The 18636-nt window shown below is 45.9% G+C and overlaps 1 protein-coding gene across 6 annotated transcripts in view; it reads right to left on the bottom strand.

Annotated features, from left to right (window-relative positions):
* Positions 1-18636, bottom strand: part of cadpsb (Ca2+-dependent activator protein for secretion b) — a 92868-nt gene that overhangs the window by 26460 nt on the left and 47772 nt on the right. For all 6 annotated transcript variants that reach the window (XM_062546201.1, XM_062546203.1, XM_062546205.1 and 3 more), the window contains exons 6-13: positions 18043-18164; positions 11652-11763; positions 10075-10214; positions 9275-9341; positions 8799-8907; positions 8439-8657; positions 1580-1716; positions 1021-1208 (exon numbers count right to left, since the gene is read on the bottom strand). In XM_062546201.1, coding sequence (XP_062402185.1) covers positions 1021-1208; positions 1580-1716; positions 8439-8657; positions 8799-8907; positions 9275-9341; positions 10075-10214; positions 11652-11763; positions 18043-18164 — 1094 coding nt within the window. The remainder of the gene's footprint in view (positions 1-1020; positions 1209-1579; positions 1717-8438; positions 8658-8798; positions 8908-9274; positions 9342-10074; positions 10215-11651; positions 11764-18042; positions 18165-18636) is intronic.

The following is an 18636-nucleotide window of genomic DNA, read 5'->3' as shown; positions in this document are numbered from 1 at the left end:
CTTATTTTTTTAATTAGTGCAATATTTATTTATACCGTTATCCTACTTGGTATATGGTATACTGTATATACATATGGCACACAACATCAGTTGGCAGCATACCACATCAAACAGATTCCCCATCAGCCACCGTAGAGCTGCATTGTGGTACAGAGCTCCTTACCTTTGAAGCAGAGGGCCTTGTTGAGTTTTAGATTTCCTCTTTTTAAGAGACGCCTTTCTTTTCCCCACCTTAGAACATTTAGACCCCTGCGACTCACTCTCTTTCTGACTACAGGGAATGCAAGGGTGGGATGATGAGCAAAACAGACTAATAACTAAAGGCAGGGGCAGAGAAAGAAAGACAACATAACATAAATTGAGAAATAAAAGATGACACAAAAGAATTGCACAATGGATTCATTTTCATTAACAAAGCAATGCATAACAAATGTAATAACATAACAAAATAATGAGACAAATAAAATCAATGGACAAACATTAAAAGAATGTCAAAAAGGGCCTACAGGAAAAAAGCATGCAGAACAAACAAAGCCAAAAACGTGTTGGACCTGAGCTAAAACTCTGAGGTACTACTGGCTGTCTGTGAACGGGCAGCAAACGCAACAAGCCTGAATGGGGATGGGTACGTTTTGAACTTGTCTGGTCTGCCGTGGCCTGCACCTGATGCTATGACAAATATAACCACTCTAGGCTTGTTTTAATGTGTCACAACGTGGCAGAGGTCTGGCTGCTTCATCTGAGTATCTGGGTTGGACATAATGTCTAAAAACCAAACAGTGAATGCCTTGGTTACAGGTCATGCATTCAACAGATGCACTGAGCACGTTCATGAATGATGAAAACACTGTCTGTGACCCTAACAGACAGCTGTATGCTGCACATCTATACTGTTCCCAAGTCAGTTCCTGGAATCTGGGTTCCTGGAATCTTCCCATTCTGGGCAAGGCTGTACCACATTATCTTATAAAAAAAGAGACTCTACCTTTTGCCGCGCACACACTCTTGGTATCACTGTACCTGTTGCCGTGGACATGGGAGGCGCAGAAAGCAAAGCTGTAGTGCAGTAGGGTGGGGTCGATCATGGCGCCAGTGTCTGCCCTCCCCAGCAACTCGCCGAGGTAACACAAGTGTCTGTGGCACCCTCTCACACCGTTCCGAGCGCAGTACTCGTCCAGAACGAACACCTGGCCAGGACTGAACCATCCCTGTGACACACGAGAGGGGAGCAGAAACAGGTCACTGCCACTGACCAGGCGCGTACTGATTCAGCAGCACTGAACATAACATCTGCACCAGCCCTTTTCCCGCACTCTCTTTCTTATTTTCTTAGCTACTCCCTGTGTATTATTGTTTTTGAGCATTTGTATGTGTTTGTGTACATGTGTGTACTGTATGTATTGTCCTTTTGCATCCTTTTTATTCTGTATCTTTGTAAAGCATCTTTGGGTACCAAAGCACTACATAAAACCAATATATTATTATTATTATTATTCATTCATGTCATGACCAGACTCAATATAACAATATAAGCCCTCCACCCCAGACCACCGCCTATGACTTGAACCGCCAAACTCACCAGACTGGCGAAGGAGTCGTTGATCCTGTGCTCCAGGGTGAGGCGCTGGACCATCTCAAAGAGTGCGGCGTGGTCAAAGCTACAAGGGTTAGCCGAGATAAACTCGTCCATGCCATGCTTCTGGGCCCTGTCTGCATCTGCCCGGCCATGAAGCCGCCCGAGGAGGAGGAGGGGGGAGGAGGAGGGGGAGGAGAGGGGACGGACGGGGGGGCAGGATGGGAGGTTTGGGGGGAAAGGGGGGGGGGGGGGGGGTCGGAGGAGAGAGAGTCAGTACAACACAGCACAGGAGCGCCATTCACTCTGCCTCAGCACAACAACAGCCGGCGTCGCTGTTCGCTACAATCTACGGCAAACCAAAGTAAAATGTTCACATTGCTGTACATTGTCAACTTGCAGCAGAGTCAGGCAGAGTCTCAAGTCAGATTGAGCTGGGGTGGTAATGTGGTTGACTGGGCGAAATCTTGGGAGCAGTTCAGCCCCTCCGCTGTAGTTCTAGATGCGCATGCAGAGCTTTTTTTTTGGGGGGGGGGGGGGGAAGGGTGCTGGTCTGTCTCTGTCACTGATTACCTTCTGTGGAGTATTTGTGTAAGATCACCAATCAGATAACTGTAGAGTGTGCCCTATTTGGACTAATGCTGAAATTCCAATTTAATTTTCAGTCATGTGTGTATAGACAATAGATTCTGCCATTCATGATTGGTGAATGTCTCTCAATCTGGCGTAGGGTTGAACAGTGTGCTTGGAAAAGTGTCAAGGACGGAAAATGGAAGGAAGCCAAATATTTGGCAAAAGTGAGACCAACTTGCCACTGAGGCTGTCTCACCAAGAAAAGAAAAAAGAAAGACAAAAATGTCTTGGGGTTGCCAAAATAATAGTTATTTAGCTAGGGACTGAAATCTAGCTGTTCTATCACTAGGGAAAGTAGTTTCTAGTAGTAGTGGTGGTGAATCATAAGTGTCCACAATCAAATAGGTAGTCCAATGAGAGCTTAAGTAGAAGACTGTGCTGTCATGAGGTAGCTCAAACTATTTGAATTATGAACTAGTGAACTAGTGCATTATGCAAACTGGAAAAAAGTCTGTATTCTCATTTAACAAACAGAGCTAAAAGCTGCTTAAAGATTAACCATGAACTTGAGTAATATATAAGTAGGTGATATCTGCTTAGGAGTCATTCAATATCTAGTGATGTTTTCAGTTAGTAAAACTGTTAGTGTGCTAGAGCAGTTAAAGCTGATGTGTAAGACACGCTACTACATTGAGGTCATTCAAATCCCATCTGAGAGAGATGTGAAGAGGAGTCTGTCACATCACTCGGGGGTGAGTGACTTCTCCTCTGGTCCGTCTGAAGCTGACAAGAGGACAGACGTAATGGATGCTTGTGAATGGTGCAGTGATGGTAACAGACTGGACGACTGGACGACAATGACTTCAGTCATCACAGTGGACCGAACGAGGACAGAGGGGGGGTGATAAGCTGACCACACTGAGGACATATACCCGTTACCTTGAAGCTAAGCTAAAAAAAAAAAGGGGGGGGGCAGAGTAGTTTGAGTCTTGGGGAGCAGGTGTTTCTCACCCTCCCATGGTCACCCACCCTAGCCCATAGCCTTCTGTGTGTGGACAAGTGGAAGGTGTGTCTGGAAGGGCCTCATGACTGGAACTGCATAAGGAGGACTAAGCATTGGGAGGGGTGGGTTTTAAAAGAAGAACAGACAAGAGGTGATGGAGAGGAGGGGTGAAAGCAACAGAGGCGACTTGAGAGGGTGAAATCAGAGAGAGAGAGAGAAAAAGAGAGAGGAAGAGAGAGGAAGAGAGAGAGGGAGACAGTGAGAGAGAGGAAAAGAGGAAGAGAGACCGAGATGAAAGGAATTCTGAGGGGAAGCGCGGAGGAAATGAGGGGGAGGGAAGATAGACAGACAAAGAGGAAGCATGAGGAAGAGTGGGGCTGGCGAGGGAAGGGAGACAAGAGATGAATATCACAGAGATTAAGTAAGTCAAGGATGAGAAGTTTAAAATCAAGCTTAGGGAGCGGGGACTGTGACTGCATGGAGAGGTTTGCCAGAGGGTAAAGAGGATTTGAAAGCAGAGTTGAAAAAGGAGAGAAGTGTGCTTTTAAAATGTGACAGAGCTGAAAAGGCGTTTTGGACTTGTCTATTTTTGATGCAATGCAACAACATCTGAGCCCTAATACTACTGAAAAACCAAACACCGATTTCCCCAGTCACTACACTGTCCAAATCAGAGGGAATGTTCAACAGGAAAAATGATCAATTGTCTGTTAACATGTTGCATCCAATATGGACAGATTGAACAGTAGCCACTATGAATGGGTACAATTCAGTGGATGTTTGATGATAGTGTAGAATTACATGCAGGGGAAACAGTGCAACTGGACACTGTGATTTCCAATGTCATGCACAAACTGCAGATCTGTTACTGTATTTTTTTTTTCAATTGTTCACTTGAGATCACATTTCAATTGCTTAAACGTTCTAGACATTCCTTTTCTCAAGGCCATTTGCAAGTTGACAATACTTGAGAATGTTATAGTGTTCATAATTACTGCAGAGCTAACCAGCAGGCAAGACACTACAGTGGTCCATCTAGGGACAGGGTAGCAATACATTTTTGAAGGTGCAAGAACATGGGTTTAGCATGTAGCCAAAGGAGGCTCAAAAAACGGTTTCATTCTCTGGGAGATGGTGTGAAAAAAAAGGAACAAAAGGAAAATAGAAAGCAAAATTCCTGTCTTTCCACCACTGAAATGGATAGCATGACACTGGTGCTCTCCTACACAGGCAGGGCAATCAAAATGACAGGGCAGTCAAACGAAAGGAAAAGAAAAGACATCTCTCCCTCTCAGGGGGCAAAGGTGGGGGATCTACTGTGCTACACCATGGCTAGCGGCTAACAGAGAGGCCCAACTACTCGTAAGTGGGGGTGGGGTGAGGGGCATTTCAAAGCGGGAGTATTACATGGTAAGGAGGACCGGCATGAGAGACTCCTTCTTATTGGCATTCAGAATACTCCACGTACATATTTGCCAACTCTCATGAGCGGTAGAATCCCAAGGTGGATGAATAATTGAGAAAAAAGGGGCAATTGAGCCCAGAAGAGAAGCATTCACAATAAGGTTTTGGCCATTCAGCATGGTCTACCTGGGCATATGCATTTGTGTGCTTGCTCCTATCTCGAAGAAATGATTATTATCATTTGTTTTATTATTACTTTAAATACTGTACATAGACAAACACAAAGTATTTCACAGCAATTACATAGACACCTGGTGTAATTGTGTTTTCTGTCATATGGGCATTTCAGAAATCTAGGCACATCATGACATACAATCTATACAATAATTGGACTACAAAATCAATATGCTTTCCTAATTTTATTTCCCATCTATACCCACCAAATCCATAAGTACTTCCACATATGTAGCTGAGACTCAATAGATCATATGCACACAAGGCAGACATTTTGTTTGTTGTTCAAATGGCTCACAACCCTGAGAACCTCCCCAGGACTGAGTTTAATCACCGAAGAGAGAAGGCAATTATGCAACTAAAGAATAATCATAATAAAAAAGATTTATCATCAACTAAGCCAAATGATAGAACTGAGAATCAAATTACATGCATCCTGAGTCTGGCAACAATGAGAGGCCTATACGAGTTTTCAATTTCATACTGGACTAAATGACAGGGATAAACAAGAAAAGAAAAGAAAAAAATATATATCTACAGTGGTCTAAAAAATATGAGAGCGAAGTTTGAGAGGAAGAGGGAGAGAGAGAGATTTATACAGAAGGTAAAAAAAAGCACATTGCATGTGTCAGATAATCGTTGTGGATTATCTGACCTGTGCAGGCTAACAGGGAAGCACTTACCCTTGAGTCCAGCTAGAAGACAGCAGGGTAAGAAGGGACAAACCAGAATAACATAAAGACTAGCAACAAGGCTGCAGGACAGCAGACACGAAAACCCTGACCTAGCAGCTGCAATACTGAAGAAGGGTCACAAGCAGAGCATGAGGATAGAAAGAGAGAGAAAACAACACAACAGAAGAACGACACCCTGAAAACCAACACCCCAAGTGCAGAGTGCTTGTGTGCGTGGATTGTTAGTGTTGTTCCTAGCTCCTTGTATGCTTGTTTGCGTGAGACAGAGAGAGAGAGAGAGAGAGTGTGAGAGAGATGTTGAAGCAAGAAAGAGGGAAGAGAGGAGAGATAAATAGAAACAGAAATTGCATGAAAGTGGATGACAGAAAGGCAGAGAGAAAGAGAGAAAGTGGAAATGAAACTCAATCTGTGTGTGAGAAAGAGAGAAGGATAGGAAGAGGGAATGAGAGAGAAAGAGAGATTGTAAGAAGAGTGGAGAGGCCTACATTTCACACATCTGTACTGCAGGGGATTTCCTTTGGATTCTGCCAAAGACATACCATCTGAATGCATGCTGCTATTTGAATTCTATAGCTAGGAGATTAACATAAAACCGGAAAGGCTTCCCTTTCAAAATGCAAACTACAATGGTTATACTGGCACCTACACTTACCTCAAGAATCGGCGTTCAACATCCACTGCTCTGCCACTTGGTATAGGATGCCAGTATCTACATATCTAAATCTATGAAGGTGCTTTTGAGCTGGGTTCACTTTTTATTCTACCTAAATGTGTTCAAAAACAGTCTAAACATATTCTTTCACATAGACTGCTTTCCTTGTTTAACAGAGACAACACGGCACACAAACAATAGTTGTGTAATTTATAAGTATCACCCAGGGTTATTGATTTGCTGTCTGGAATGCAGTCCAATGCTGCCAACTATTTGGCAACAGGCAAATTTATTTATCAAACCACTGAGACCTTTTAAACTCACATTTCATTTCATCCTGGGTGCATAACAAATGCTTGTGACAAGTATATTGTGGTTGCCACAAATCTCTGCCACAAATATTGCTACATCTACAAATAATACTGATCCTGTCATGATATATTGTATCATATAAAGGTGCTTATTGTACATGCCCACTGTAGACAACATGTAATGCAATATAAAGTATAATACAATAACCTTCAAAACGTCTTTCTATGAAGAACATGTAAGAGTCTTCCAGAACCTTCATAGCTTTCTAGAATCCAGGAAATCCTCTGCAGCCCAGTTCTGAGGTGGGTACGTGTGGTTTCATCATGGCTCTGTGCCATTCAAGACTAGCAGGGGTGTGTGTGTGGGGAAAGGGGTGAAACATGTACCCTTGGCCACATTGTTTCAGAGGAAGGGGTTTCGGTGCCACTGTGAGGAATTGAATGGCATCAGCTCAAAAGGGAATCAACTGACCACAAAAAACGCTCACATACTGGACAAAAACCAATGGAAGAAACTCAGGAGAATCTATGGGTGTAGATTCCATAAATAGGACAGGTTAGTATCTATTCTACTCTTATCCATGTGGATCTAACTGGGATCTACATTGAATAACATATATATTTTAAAAATGATCTTGCTCTTGTGAAATCTAAACGATTATTTTGAGACTAATGAAGGTTGTTCACTGGTGAATCTACAAAAACGTCTGTATCTACAACCCACTGTCTCAAAAAAAGAAACAGACATAAAACAAGACATTGATTTAGATGAAGTTGAAGGATGCACACCAAAAAAGGTAGAAGAAGAACATCCGGTTGGCTCAGAATAGCAGGATCTATTTTTGGATCTACAGAGGCCTAAATGCAGTTAGTGTGATCTGTATGTACGTCAAGCAGCAGGTATTGTACAGGTATACCTCTACAACAAACAGATCACCACAACTGTTCCTAATATGTCATGCCAAGGAGTAACTCAATCTTAATGGTTCAGCTGCAGCATTTAAGCCCTAACCCTACACCTTAAGCCTGACATGAGGTGGTTCTAATTGTTGGGGAGGGGGCACTGACAACCAAAATGGTCTGTCAGAGTTTAGAAACTTCCAGAAGGACTCTTTGGTGTCAGAGAGGACAAAAGAGGACACGGTAGGAGAGTCTTTACTGTCTTACCTTCGCATTTGCTACCTGATCAGAGGACTAAAAGCACAAGGCAACAGCATGGTTAAGGAGAGACAGTGACCTGCCTGAGTAAACAATCTAGGCCCTCGACAGACTCCTGAAAACCAAACGAAACCAAAAAAAAAAAAAAAAACAGAAAAGGAAATCCTCTTGTGTCATTCTGAATGGTTTACGGATCGATCCAATCAATTTCTATTCCTTTCTTTCCTCCGTGGAGGTTTTGGAAACTGAGTGGCACACAAAGCTTTCTGAAGGTGCAGCAGCCAATAGGCACGGGAACAGAGGGGATGGCAGTGCTCGAACAGGTGACGTAAACGTGACCACCACCACACATTGTCATGACCACGAGATGTACAGTACAAACGCCACTCTTGATGGTGGATGCCTGTTTAATGTGTGTGGAAATGTGGGTGTCGGTGGCTGTGACTGTGAGTGTGCATAGACATTATGAAAAGAGAGATTTATTTAAGGGTTTGTGAGCCTAAAAGTATGAGGATATATAAGTGCTTAGGGTAGATTTTTGAGTGTGTATACATGTGCACATTAAATCACAGATTTGTTTCTAAAAAAAATATTAACAGTCACTGATTATATTCTGGAGAAATATGATTTTTTGGCAGCTAATTAACAATCAACAAGCTGATAAAAAACTAATACTGTACGTACAAATGTCCCACTATAACTGGTAATAGTAAATGCTAAAACACTTACATGAGATGCTAATAGATATTTTTGACCACTTTGTACATTCAGGGCTGTTTGGCATAATACTTGTAGAAGCAATAATGGCTGGGCTTGACTAAATGTGCGTACTTACAGAACTGAGAAATAGGAGCATCCATCTGAGCAGAGGCACCTCCCTTGGAGTTGAGCTTTTGGACCTGGGTGGGCGGGACGGGCTTATGGGATTGGCCAGTGGCCCTGTACATGGCCTGCACCCATAGGATGCGATCCTGCTCATCATCACTGGCGAAAATCACTGTATCACCCTCTCCCCCCTTCACGGCATTGAAGAATGCACGGCCTCCATCCAGACCTGTGCAATGCAGGATGAGAGAGAGAGAGACAAGCAGGGAGAAAGAGAGAAAGTTTATCTACATGTGTACACTGTGTGTCTGTGTGTGTGTGTGTGTGTGTGTGTGTGGTTGTGTGTATGTGCGTGTGTGTGTGTGCGTACCAGGCTGAGGGTCGGTGTAGTCCACAGTGTAGCCGTCCAGCTGCAGCAGCTCCTGCGGCTCGGACTTCTTCTCTCTGTAGCTGCACATGGCGAAGGTGTACTGACTCACCTGCGGCAGAGCACCCACAGCGTGACTGATGGAACTGCCTCCCCCGACCACACACACACACACACACACACACACACACACACACACACACACACACACACACACACACACACACACATACACACACACACAAACAGCACACAGAAGAGACACCAAACACCTGCCTCCACATCGCACCGAACGCTGACTCACGCCTGTGTGATAACAGTGAGGGACTGCAGCTGTTTTCTCAAGGCAAGGCCAAGGCCATGGCCTGTGCACTTTTAAAAGTCACAGATTTAATTGACAGAGATGATTCCGAGGCAAACCTACACGGTTCTCTCGCTGAAGACATACGTACAGTATCTAGTCGGCATTTTTCTCTCACCTGGACCAGAACAAAGAAACGTTTCTTCCAACGCTTCCACACGTTCTTCCCAAAGGCCCACAAGTACCTGCATGATACAAAAGCCAAAATGTCACAGAGGTGACCATGAAGCTATGCACAATTGTCCTTGACTGCATCAACTCTGACATTATGTTGTCAAAACAAAGCGAAAAAAGCAAATTTGGCCTTGTAGTCAAACCACTGTTCGCTTTCAATCAATCTTTACACACTGTACAACAAAATGCAAAAGACTGTTCTCAGAATGCCAGGAGTATCAGCCTTCATTTTTGCCATGTCTGTCCATTTCTTTCTCATTTTTCTGGTATCAGAAAAACAGAAAAAAACCCCTAAATGTTTTGAATAAAAAATAATTGTTTTCATTCTTCTCATGATGCAACTGTCATTGACATGTAAGACCTACAATTTTTCTCCATCACTTTGGTGCTTGTGTCAACTCTGACAAAACAGTTAACACCCACGTCTGAATAAAAGCACTTTGCTTCCTCTCTACAACTCTCTCAAAACACTTAAATCATACAGCAAAAGCAAATTTCCCTTCAAACCACACATCCTGTCATCAAGTCACTGTGTGATCTCAATCAAGCATTGCACACTGGACAGCAAAATGCAAAATATAGTTCTGAGAATGAGCATTTTTCTATTTTCTGTTTTTTAGTCTGTTCTATTCAGAAAGCAATGATACCTGGACCATTACAGAGCTTTCCCCACTTCCTAAGGCTGGAGATAAGCGTCAGGAAACTGAATTATGTACAGGACAGGAATCCTGTTTCTTCCCTTACCCACAATGCTTCATGTTCTGTGGTTTGTCCATGCGGACAGCCAGCTTAATCCTCAGGTCATGGTCGGGACAGGCCTTCGTCAGGGCCATCTTGTGAAGTTCGGCTTGCTTCGGGCTGTTTGGGGTCGGGTGCAAAACAACCTGTTTGTTCACAAAACAAATCAGTTGGTTAGTCAAATAACCATTTCATCTAAATATAATATTATAAAATGAAAAAGGTCGGTGTGACATTGTAGCATTCATCATGGGAGCAAAATGAAAGAGGTAATTACTGCCAATGGTCCTAGTCAGTGGACTTAAATGATAATGCAAGACGCAGTATAACTGCGGGATGGGCATTTTTACTGGTCTGGTGTAAGCTGATATGCTCATGTTCCAAGTCAGCATTCTGCCAGATTCAGAACACTCAATTAACTTTTACTCATCCCTTTGCGCTTGTCACTCATATTTTTCTGATGTGCCATCAGAGGACAGACACTCAGTGTGAGACAAATAGAGACAGAGAGAGAGAGAGAGAGGGAGAACAGGGAAGAGAGAGATAGAGAGAGAGAAAGAGAGAGAGAGAGCGAGAGTAGGGAAGAGCAAGACAGAGAGACAGAGAGATGGAGAGTGTGAGAGAGTGAAAGACATCAGAGAGCAAACAGGAGATCAAGCAAGAGCACAACAGAGGGAGAGAGAGAAGGATAGAGAGAGGGAGAATGAGAGAGAGGGAGAGAAAGAGAGAAAGAAGGAGAGGGAAAGAAAGAGAGAGAGAAAGCGAGACAGAAAAGGAGAGAGGAAGAGAGTGAATGACAGAGAGGGAGAGAAGGAGAGAGCGAGAGAGGGAGAGGGAAAGGGAGAGAGAAAGGAGAGACAGAGAGTGAATGAGAGAGAGAGGGAGCGAAGGAGAAAGACGACAGAGAGAGAGCGAGTGAGCGAGCGAGGGAGCAGCAGAGTGCGAGGAAACGGCTCTGTCCCTGATGAGTCAGAGTAATCTCGCTCTCTTTGCCGAGCTAAAGAGCTTTGAGGGAGGCTGCCTCGGCGGCAGCAGCCGGGGATCAAAGAGCCTCGTCACCGCCAAGGTCACCGCGGCAAGGTGACGGCTCCGGGCGCCGCCTCCTCAAACCCTGCCTGATGTGCCGGAGCAAATCCTGACACCTAATGATGCCGCAAATGGCCAAAGCAGAGCCAGAGAGGGCTCTGAGACCTCTATCTTCTTGTCTGTACGGTGAACTCTGGGAATATGACTGGTTATGAGTTTACGCGGTGAAAAAAAAAGGCTTTTAAAGCCAAAAAAAGGCCACAGTCTGAAGAGACTGGGAATACAACAGAGAGGTGACATAGCAGTTAAAATATATCTGTAATATGTAGATACAGTGTTACTCCCTCTCTCTCTCTCTCTGCTCTTTCTCTGTGTGTGTGTGTGTGTGTGTGCACTTGAGTAAAAGTGAGGGTCAAAGAGACAGAACGTTTGTTTGCTTGTATACAGTACTTTTGTATGAGCATGTACGTGTGTGTGTGTGTGTGTGCGTGCGCATGTGCGTGTGTGTGTGTGTGTGTGCGTGTGTGTGTGTGTGTGTGTGCGTGTGACTACATTACCCTGCCCAGTTCTTTGTCCTCGAGTGCCAGCACTCCGGTGCTCTCCGTGAAGAGCTTCACCTTGACAGCAGGGAGAGGGTGTGTGCTGGTGAAGTCTCCTTGAGTCCCCCAGCTGTGAAACAGAACGGCACGCACACTCTTTCAGGCAGGCTGGCAAGGCTGGTGAGGCAGCGCGGGCACAAACACTGGAGCCAACGCTGACAACAACACTACAGCACACACACACTACATCTAATGGACAGTCCAGTTCGTTTCCTATTATTGTTCCATGTCTATACATATCAAGTCAAGCCTTGACGGTATTTTCCAGCATAGGCCAGCAATCATATGATGTTTTACTTTCTCTCTCTCTCTCCCTCTCTTTCTCTCTCTTTTTCTCTATGCTTTTGTCACTTTCAGTAGTGAATAGAGCATTCAGGCACACAAACGCACACACGCGCACACACACACACACACACACACACACACACACACACACACACACACACACACACACACACACACGACACACACACACACACACACACACACACACACACCTCCACAGGTACTAGCCATCTCTTAAGTCTCTTAAGAGAGAAAGGTGCAATAGGCTGAGCGTCAGCTTCAGATCCCTGCTGGGAGTGACACTCCACGAGACCCCACGCTGGCTCTCCTTAGGGCACAGCAGCAGCCACGGCACACACACTGGCCAGCCCCCTCACACAGCACGCACGCGCACACACACACACACACACACACACACACACACACACAAACACACACACACACACACACACTGGCCAATCCCTCACACAGCACACACACACACATACACAGTGGCTGGTCCCTCACACACTACTGCTCATACTCCTGACTACACTTCAACACACAAAATGCACAGAGCACCCCCCCCCCCCACACACACACACAGATGTAGAGTAATACACACATATATGTATCTCATATAAGAGCACACAATAACACAGGGCCACACTGATAAGCACACTGGGGAGAAGATGTACACATCTAGATGCACATTTAGATGGGTGCTTGATGACTACACACAAGGACACACACACACACACACACACACACACACACACACACACACACACACACACACACACACACACACATCAAGCCTGAATGTAAGATTTATTGCATCCAAGAGAAGGAGGGGAACCATGTGACCTCATCAGCTGCCGTGGAAACAGGCAGCACGTGTCACAGACAGCAGGCGAAGGCGGAAAGAAGGGGGAGAGTGAGAGGCAGAGGGAGAGAAGCAGGACGATAAGAGGGGGACAGTGAGAAAAGGAACCGAGGCAGAATCAGAGAGGGAGGGGGGAAAGAGATAGAGAGAGAGAGAGAGAGAGAGAGGGAGGTAGAGAAAGCATGAAGAGGAAGAGAACAGAGAGAAACGAAAAGCGAGATATACTGTAGGTATAAAAATACATGGAGCCAGAGAAATGAGGGGAACAAGGGAGTGACAGAGCCCGATGAGAGAGAGATGAGAGAAGGAGAAACAGAGCCATGCGGGGAAGAAGGAGTGAGGAGCAGAGGAGGAGTGGAGGAGGGGTGGAGGAGGAGGAGGGTGGGTGGGGGGGGGGGGTGATTTATCTTCCTGCAGCGCACACGGGGCTCTCTGAGCCGCATCCACGTAGCGCCAGCGTGACCAATGCAGCCTGGCAGCGAGGGGCGCGCAGCGGCACACACAAAGTCACCCCTAGCACCGGCGCTCCGCTCCGCTCCGGCCACCAACACCGACGCTGGCCGACACACCGAGCCACCAGGCACACACTGCGGTCACACACACACAGGAGGGGGGGGGGGGGGGGGTCAACGGCACTCAGCGAGGGGCAACGTGTCAGCAAAATGCCCCTCAGGAGGCAACTAGCGTGGCTTCCGCGGCCGACCGCGCTGTCCTCGTACACGTTGTGTTTTCGTGTTTGTGTGTTCGGAGCGACTCTGAGCCTCTGCAAACATTAGCAGTGGACTGGCCTTTAATTAGGTAGCACAAAACAGCCTCCAACTCTCATTACATAAGAGTATAAGCTCAGCAGATAATGCAGGGTGCAGTGTGATGAATTCATCTGCACTGGCAAGATAGCACATGCCAGTGGGTTTGGGATGATACGCATCCAAGACCGGCTTGTGTCATTTACACAGTTAACAGCAAACTCACTTTAGTCCATGTTAAATTCCCCTTCATTCTCAGTCTCAATGGGGGTCGTGTTGATTCACAGACACCAATGAATTAACCTGATCTGCCAGGTTTCTTTTTTTCTAAACTGGATATACAGTACTGTAACACATTTTTAATTTTTCCATTAAAAACATTTCAGTTACTGAGAAATAATCATTCATGAGCCCAGTAACGCCCATTCGGTGTTAGAATGTGAACCCGGTGTCACCGGGCTCTCCGCGGAGGTCTGTCCCGGCGGAAGAGGGCAGGCCCTGGGCAGGTGGCTGTGGGGCTGTGGGGTGGGGGTGGAGGGCAGCTCTGGTGTGGGGCGGGCGGCTGGGTGGCACAGGGGCCACTCGCGTGAGCAGATGGCTAATAGGAAGCGAGGAGCTCCCATGGAGGAGCCGGTCTAAAGACAAACAGGCAACAACACAGTGCTGATGGTGCACAAGCAACCGCTATACACAGAGGGAGGGAGGGAGGGAGAGAGGGAGGGAGAGAGGGGTGGAGGGAGAGAGGGGTGGAGGTAGGAAGAGGGAGAGAGAGAAAGAGAGGGAGAGGAGAGGAAGAGAATGAGATGGGGGAGGGAAAGAGCAAGAGAGAGACGGAGACAGATTTCCTCAATGTCCTTATAGAGACGAAGCCGAAAAGATTTCTAAATGTCATGTGCACACCTTTCTTGCTTTGTATACATTTGTGTGCATCATTTTTCTGGCTCAAATTACAATATGTTTATTTAGCTCAGATGAGCTTGTGAATAATGTTTTCCCCTCCTAAACCTCTCTCTCCCTCCCTTTCCTCTCCCTCTCTCCCTCTCTCTCTTTCTCTCTCTCTCTCTCTCTCTCTCTCTCTCTGCAGCAGTGCCTCTGAAGGTGGAGGCTCAGGCAGTGGCTCTGGTACACTAATAGTAGCATAAATAAACCCGGCAAAGGCGAACCAGTAAGGCCCACTATTTATGACCCTGCGCCGCCCGAACGCTGTAGAGGCCAATAAAAAGCTGGCATCAGCCAGGAGAGGCAGTCAGGCTCGAGCACAATGGGAACAAAAACCGCAGCCGCCATGCCGTCTAAATCTGGCCACGGTGGTGGTGGGATTGCTGCTCCCGCGTCTCAAGGTCACCTTGTGGAAAAGCAGGAAGCGGGGGGGGGCTCGGCAGAGGAAGCCAGTCAGCGCAGCGGCATCCTGACAGGACAGGAGGAGTCTCAGGGCTACTGTAGTGCGCTAGAGTGTGCGTGGTCACAGAGGAGCTGTGTTGTGCATTAATGAGTAACATAAGACGCACAAATGAAGTCCTTAAGGTTCTCCGTCAACATAACAGAGGGTGTTATGCCCCAGAGTAGGAGTGATGCAGCGTGCTTGTGTGTGTGTGTGTGTGTGTGTGTGTGTGTCTGTGTGTCTGTGTTTAAAAGAAAAGAGATGATTGTGCCACTGATGTCACTTTTCTCCAGGACGGCTGGAGGGGGTCTCTCTCTCTCTCTCTCTCTCTCTCTCTCCCTCTCCCATTCAGCCTGCCCCCATTGGGACGCCGTTCTAATCAGTCTCTCCTCGCCTGGATGACTGCGCTGGGGAGAGGAGACAAGGGGCTGTGTTCTTCTCTCGGAGCCCCTTCCCCCTTCCCATCTCCTATCCCTCTCTTTCCCGTACCTCCTCTTTCCTCTTTTTCACCATCCTCTCCATCCTCATCCCCCTCTCATCCTACTCCTCCTAATCCCGCTCCCTCTCCCTGTCTCTCTCTTCCTCTCTCTCTCTCGCTCTTTCTCTCTGTCTCTCTCCCTTCCTCTTCCCCCTGCTCATTATAAACTGGCACCTGAACCACTGACGGAGTTGTGAGGGTCCCAAAATAGCTCCCCATCTCACACACATGCGGGGGCTGGGAGGGTGGGGCCCGAGCAGCACTGCCGGGCTCAACTGAAGAACAAGCGCTGCTTGTCCCGGGGACAATTCGGATCAGGAGCTCGCTCCAAAACAGGCACCACAAACAAACAAACACAAACAGACTCACAGTGAGACACCCACACAGAAACACCCGCTCCATACACACACACACACACACACACACACGCATATACACACACACATAGATAAACACACAGAAAATACATACATTCATTTCATTCATTCAACCTTTGTTTATTCTTGGAAGTGCATTGAAGGTAGCCGACAGACGTACAGAGCACTGACTACATGTTCAGATAGATAGATACTTTATTGATCCCCAAGGGGACATTCCAGTGTTCAGTATTTCCAAGGGTGTCTTAAAGGGAAATACTGGTCTGACAACAATCTGATTCTGGATGATAACAAGCGTAAATTCTCATTTGGGACCAAAACAACATTCATCAGTGCAATCTCTGCAGACGAGCTGAAGTACACTGCCTGGCCACAAAAAAGGTCACCACCTGGATTTAAATAAGCAAATAGGCAAGAGCCTCCCTGTGGGGGCAATGCTATGATCTGGGGTTGCTGCAGTTGGTCAGGAACGTTATGTGCCCAAAGAATGAGATCAGCTTACGATCTGAATATACTGAATGACCAGGTTATTCAAAAATTTATTTTTTTAAAATTCCCTGATGGCACAGGATTCAATGCCAGGATTCATCAGGCTCAAATTGTGAAAGAGGTTCAGGGAGCAGGAGACATTGTTTTCACACATGGATTGTTAACCCCAGTGCGAATTATTGGGATGTGCTGGAGAAGACTGTGCAGTGGTCTGAATCTCCTGTTATCGATACAAGATCTTGGCGAAAAATGAATGCAAGGCTGGATGGAAATAAATGTGACAGTGCAGAAGCTTGAGGAACCGATGCTACAGTGAATGCGTACCATAATCAAAGCTAAAGAAGATCCATCAAAATAATAGAGTGTGTGACCTTTTCTTTGCCCAGCCAATATTTAGACTTTTGAAAGTGTAACGAAAGGGTGTAAACAGGGCAGTTTATGCAGGAGCGCTGCTGGAAAATCTGGGCAGACAGACAATAATGCGGTGCCCCCTTTCAGTGCTCTTAGAATCATCCTAACCCCCCCAACCTCAGCGGCACCTCTGAGTTTATGCAGTCAGTGCACAGCCTTGCTGTTCTTCAGGTCACCGCCATCTTGTGAGGGGCCTGTACAAGTCGATTACTGAGCTCTTCTCCTTGTAAATCGGCTGACAGTAGCTTGTAACTTTCTCCACACAAGACTGTGACTTCCGTGACTGGAAGAAGAGCTAGGTAATTTTTTGTACCATTTCCTTGCATTTACAAAGGTAAAAATAATTCATAATTGTCTGCTGAAACTCTCTCTATAGTGCCATAGGTTAGCCTAGTTAACAGCTTAAAAGAGTTTTGACTTTGACTTGACTATGCTATACGCTATTCAACTGTAAACGCATATTATTTCCGGTCTGACTCAAAACTGCATCGATGGGCGTCATTTTGGTCCCAAATGAAAATGTACTCTCGTTATCATCCAAAAATAGATGCTTGGCTGTTGTTAGACCAGATTTTCCCTTTCACTCTCTGCCAGCAGCTCTGCAGCTCACCCCCCCACATCCACTCGGATTCTCCAACCCGCACACTGGGTCCACTGGGCTGATGGCTCCTGCTCTCTGGATGCAGTTCACACTATCTCTCTCTCTCTCTCTCTCTCTCTCTCTCTCTCTCTCTCTCTCTCCACTCACTTCCAGGCATTAATGTACACCAGGGCACCGCGGGGCTGTTAGCGTGGGCTTGGGTGAAGGGGAGGGTGCCTCTCTGCTCATGCATCGGTGTTTGCCACCACCACCACCACAACTCCACAGAGCCGTGAAACAAAACAATCTCACTCTAAGTGGATTGAAGTGCAGCTGATTATCATGACATGCATTTACGTTCCATTACACCTGTATTTTGAAAGAACATCATGTTCCATTTCCGTCTGTGGATCCCATTATGGGAACATAAGTGTCTGATGCTGGAAATATGGACTCAAGCACTCAGAATGACTATAATAGTTTAAGCAATTGAATGCTGTATTACTACAACCATGTGTTTCCTGACAATTAAGTTTTGCTCATTTATTTATTTTATTTGAATGGATGCATTTACTTCAAGCCCAAATGGAAATGGCCATGTTCATCTGTAGCATTGTGCTTTCATGAATAAGTTGGAGATGTAATTCCCAGTAGTCATCAGAGTAAGTGGGTGTGAGGAGAGTGTTGTGTACATGATGTGGCTATAGGAGTGGTGTTAGTGGTTTGGCCAGGCTTACGTGGGTTTGGAGGCCTCTGCCTGATCAGTCTGCAGCTTCTCTCCCCCCTCCACCTCCATGGTGCAGTAAACGATGCGGTTGGGAGCCAGCGACTTCAGGCCCTGCACCTCCATGATGACCACCTGCAGGGGGCAGCATAGAGGCAAAATCAAACCTCCCAGTCACACTGCCAAGTTCACTCAGCTCTCCATTAGAGAAATACAGAGCAAAAAAAAAAAAAAGTCAATGGGAGTCAAAGGGAAGAAAACAACCTGTCAGACAAGCCTGACACCTGTAAAAGACTCTTGAAAATGTTCTCTACTAAAAAGAGAAAAAGAAAAAATGCACTCTACTGTAACAGTGGAGCATAATTTTAGCTTCACTGTTGCTGTGCAGAAGACTGTCATTGCACTTGAGTGACTTTCATTTTTATTTGAAAAATAAGTCCAACTTCTCCAAAGTATTTACAATACCCTAAAATTGAGCTCAACGATGTTTGTTCAATTTGGAGCAAAAAAGAGTATGAGAACTTGAATATCTTTCTAAAAGGAAAACAAGTAAACAAGTATTTTTTTTGGCCTTGACAATAGACAATTTCTTTTGTTTACTCTAACA

Source organism: Sardina pilchardus, chromosome 9 (genome assembly GCF_963854185.1).
Source record: "Sardina pilchardus chromosome 9, fSarPil1.1, whole genome shotgun sequence".
NCBI lineage: Eukaryota > Metazoa > Chordata > Actinopteri > Clupeiformes > Clupeidae > Sardina > Sardina pilchardus.
This window is presented reverse-complemented; position numbering and strand designations above follow the sequence as displayed.